Consider the following 4,723-nt stretch of genomic DNA (forward strand, 5'->3'; position numbering starts at 1 on the left):
TATTTATGTATTTGGTACAGAGTCTACAGGGTCTCACTAGGTAGAATGGACTCATAGTGATTCTCCTGTTTTCAGCCTCCCAAGCACTGGGATCACAGGCATGCACCACCATGCCCAGTCTTAATCACTGTCTCAGTGTGTACCCAGGGTGGGGCTGGCACAGCATGTCGGGATCGAACCTGGGCTGCTGTGCTCTGCCTCAGTAGGCGCTATTATTCTGCTGAGCTATCTGGCTGGCCCTGGATTTGATTATGTTAGTGTCACTCTATTTTCTGAATTACAGCTTAGAATTTAGAGGAAATGGATCTACTATTTTTATCAGGAAGGCTACCAATCAAAAATAGTGATGCTGTAATTTGAATTAAAAGTACTTTTTGGAAGTAATACTTTGAAATTGCCTTTCATCATATGTCTGTATAAGAATACAGTCTAATACTAACCTGAGAAACATTTAAATAGAAAGGCAGATCCTTTGCAGAGAAATTTACATGTTTTCGAACTGGAAATGGGTGGTTTTTGATTATTCTCCTTTTTGGATTTTCCATGCCATCACACCAGTTCTGCTTGTGTAGACATTCAGAAATAAAATATTTGCTTCATTTTTATCATGGCATATTCTAAATTGGGTTTATTTGAACTATTTTCTCAGTTTTGAGTCAGTTTCTGACCTAACGGAACTGTGGCAGGTAGGTTTTATTCATCAAAAATAATGGTGAGGGCTGGCAAGGTAGCTCAGTGGACTAAATGCCTGCCTAGACAAGTGCAGGGATTTGAGTTTGATCCCCAGTACCACGTGGTGCGCTGCTTCCACCCCCTGGCAAACTGAGGTGGCCATTGAGTCTGGGCATGGTGGCATGTGCCTGTAATCCCAGGGCTTGAGAGGCTGAGACAGGAGGATCACTACGAGTCTGATCTACATAGTGAGACCCTATAGACCCTGAAGAATTGCTACTAAAATACATAATGAATAAATAAGTAAATTGAGACCACATTAACACTAACTAAATCTTTTTTTTTTTTTTTAAATTTTATTTATTTATTTTGTGTGTGTGTGGCAAGCTCAGCCCACCAGGGGGCGGGGCTGGCTGGCATGTAGTGCTGGGGGATTGAACCGTGGTCCCTCTGCTTTGCTTAGCTTAGCTTGTTCTAAATAGGTGCTTTAGACCACTGAGCCATCTCACCAACCCCAACACTAACTAAATCTATTTGGTTTGTTACCTTGTCCTTTTACTTTGGACATGGTACAAATACCAGCTATCAGAAGGGAAGTGTTATTCCTTTACAGTCTTTTAATTTGGAAATAAAAAGAAAAGTGGACTTTAAAAAGCTTTTAAAAAGTGGCAGGAGAAAATGTATAGTATATTAGTTATTTGTGTTAAAGATGTATTATAGAAGTTGGTAAAAACATTTGAAAGACTGGCTCTGACACTTTAACTTTGCAGGTTAGAAAAAGAGTATGTCTCCAAAAACAAGAAACTAAATGAAGAGATCGAGGAACAGAAGAAAGTAATTATAGACCTTTCAAAGAGACTTCAGTATAATGAAAAAAGCTGCAGTGAATTACAGGAAGAACTTGTAATGGTAAGGATAAAAAACCCTATAGCACTTGCTTTATTGGCCATATTTGATGTGGATCAGATTCCCTGTTCTCCTTACTGTGTATCATGAGATACTGTATGAAAGTAATTTTAGCAACATTGACATAAAATTTCTAAACTGGAAATGCCAACTACATCAAATATAGTATACCATAATAAAACCTCTTTGATTTGGATACTTGAGGAAATTAACTGAATTAGTGAAAGTTCTGAGTTATAGAATATTTTATAATTATCCAGGGTTATGTTCTTTTTCATTTAAAATGCATAAAATGATATTACCTAAGTGGAGGGGAAATCGGGCTTTATAATCATACCCAAGTATTTCAGAGCTCCTTTTTGATCATTCTGTAACTGCTCATTCTGTCTCCATTCCCCAGCAGTCTAGCTTTCACATTGTCTTAGTTACTTTTTACTCATTGCTGGGGCAAATACTGGACACTGAAATTCAGGGAAGGAAAGGTTTATTTAGCTCACAGTTACTGGAGGGTTCAGTCCATATTCCGCTGGCTCCAAGGCAAATGTCAGCAGTTCATGCAGCAGAAAACAATGAAGAGCAGAGGAGGGGCAGCAGCTGCGGCATCCATCAAGCCTCTCTCTTCCTCCTGCGCTGACTGAAGACCAGCCCTCCATGGCGAAGATCAGTGCTACTCCAAAGTGGGGTGGCTGCCAAGATCAAGTTCCTCTGAAGACAGGGACTTCACAGAAGCGGAGCAGGGTGGCAGGAAGTCGGGCAGGGTGGCAGGAAGCCTTTCTCAATTCCTGGGCCCTGCCCACCTGCAGGGCAAGGCCCCCACGCTGGCTGCCAGAGCTGATTCAGCCAAGTTTACACAATGTATCAACTAACACACACATCATCTCCAAATTTTTATTTCTTATTTTATTTTTACATAGATCTGTTGTCAACTTTCTTTAGAAACTCAGTGTCTCTTGTTATTTCCCGAATACAGCCCACCTTGTCACATTATGTGTGCTCCTGCCCATTTTCCCTCCATGCTAACTCTTCTTAGCTGTTTCTTTGCCCTTGGCCATTTTTTGTCTTGAATCAGTGACATTTGAGTGCTCCTGGCTTTTGAACAGACACTTTGATGTTTGGCATTTGTTCAGCCTCTGATTATTTTGACTCACATTCACTAAAATGCTCCTTTTCTTTTCTATTAATGAATTCCTGAATATCCTTTAATGGCTAGCTCTAACCTCTTACAATGTCAAGCTTTCCATAGTTCCATTTTCATTACATTGCCAACTACCTTAAGTCAGAATTCTTCTCCTCCCTGACTATACTTTTAATACTTGGTTTAGCAAATTTGTCATAGCTCTCACCAAAATCTGATGTGTGTTCTCTCTCCCAAGAGCGGGGATACATTGAAATAAACATAATTAATTTTACATATCCAAGTTTCACTATAGTACAGTACTTATCTCAATAAACTTTTGCCAAATGTATTTCTTTGGTTGATGCAGAATACCCCACTGGTACTCTGGTGGTCTTTGATTATTCTTCCTGGGCTGTTAGTTGAGAATCCCAATAGGGTGGACATAATGATTACCGGAATACCTCATCACCTCCTGTTTTTCTCACCTGTACCTTCCTCCGTCGTTCAGCTGTCCCCCAAGACTTAGTGATTTCAATTATTGAGGAAAATGAATGTTGTTTTCTCAGAAAAGGTGAATACTCAATTATACTGTGATTTGGTGGCCAAGTAAGTGCTGCCCAGATGGAAAGGTAATGATGGGATGAAATTGAAACTCTTCAGCATTTTCAAACGATTCCTTATTACATACAGTCTGTACCTCAAGATTTTCAGTGTGTTCTGATTTGGGAATTGACATCATTGCGTACTCTGTGGTTCAGGTCTTTTGAATGTGGAGTTTTTAGTAAGGTTAGAGCTCTCTGTGTATACTGTAGTGTTTGTCACCCCAAATTAATTAGGCTGTTCTTTCCCTTTTTATTTTTTTTTGGTACTGGGGATCGAACTCAGGACCTTGTGCTTGTGAGGCAGGTGCTTATGCCACTGAGCTAATTCCCTGCCCTCCCTTTTTATTTGTATTTTGCTGCAGTGGAGATTAACCCTGGGGTCATGTGTGTGCTAGGCAAGCTTTTTACCACTGAGTTACAACTCTGCTTCTATCCTTCCTCTCAACCCTGAGCTTGGGAAGAAGAATCAGTGGTAGAGTAAAATGTGTTAAAGTCGATCTGAGTACTGGATTTGGTATATTTGTTTACTAGTCTGTGTTCTGGATAGTTTGGAAAATGACCCAGAGTTATAAGGAAGAGTGTAATAGGGAAGACATCATCATCAATGTAAGTTGCATTATTGCTTCTAATTCTGGCCTTCTGGAATGCCAGTGAGTAGCTACAAAATAAAGCCAGACTAGTTGAATTTACCACTGAACATAGGAGTGTTTCGTGGCTAAAAAAACTGACTTTTTGGCCAACTGGTGTTTTAAAATTTTTTTTACAGGCCAGGGAGATAGCTTGGCAGTCTTAAGTGCCTGCCTGGCAAGCACAAGGACCTGGGTTCAATCCCCTGTACCTCATGCCATGCTGGCCCCACACCAAGCTGGTGACTGAAACTGGGCATGGTGGTGCATGCCTATAATGCCAGTGCTGGGGAGGAGGATCACCATGAGTCCAAGCTCTGCAGTGAGGCCAAATACATAAATTTATTATTATTATTATTATTATTATTATTATTATTATTGTTTGGTTAATGGTCCAAAATAAGGCACGTTGTAGCTCACCAGAAACCTTTGTTTGCTTGGCACTCTTTCAATTAAGCTCTGTTGGTTGGTAACAGTTGTGACAGTTGTAGACTAATTAATTGTTTCTTCAAAGTTTGATGGATTGCTGAAAGTAGTTACAGATCTTTGTTTCCTTAGTGTGAAAACCTGAAAGAGAAAAATGGAATCTGAAGGGTACAGTAGACACTGGTAAAAGGGAATGAACGTATTGAAAAGGAAAGAGTTACTCAGTAGAGAAGGACAGGAGAAGGAGTGGGGGGGAGGAAAGATTTATCTATGTATGTAAGCAGGATGGTTTGGACAACTATACTGTGCATTTCTTTTTTTATTTTTTAAATTTTTAAATTTTTAAATTTTTATTTTTTAAAATTTTATTTATT

General features: G+C 39.6%; 1 protein-coding gene across 1 annotated transcript in view; it reads left to right on the forward strand.

Moving 5' to 3' along the window:
- The window catches only part of Ccdc171 (coiled-coil domain containing 171), a 533,698-nt gene that overhangs the window by 109,569 nt on the left and 419,406 nt on the right, over positions 1-4,723 (forward strand). Inside the window, exon 10 of the mRNA XM_023715854.1 lies at positions 1,443-1,581. Within this exon, the coding sequence (XP_023571622.1) occupies positions 1,443-1,581 (139 nt within the window). The remainder of the gene's footprint in view (positions 1-1,442; positions 1,582-4,723) is intronic.

The sequence above is a fragment of the Octodon degus genome, unplaced genomic scaffold (genome assembly GCF_000260255.1).
Source record: "Octodon degus isolate 3935 unplaced genomic scaffold, OctDeg1.0 scaffold00044, whole genome shotgun sequence".
In the NCBI taxonomy this organism is placed as follows: domain Eukaryota; kingdom Metazoa; phylum Chordata; class Mammalia; order Rodentia; family Octodontidae; genus Octodon; species Octodon degus.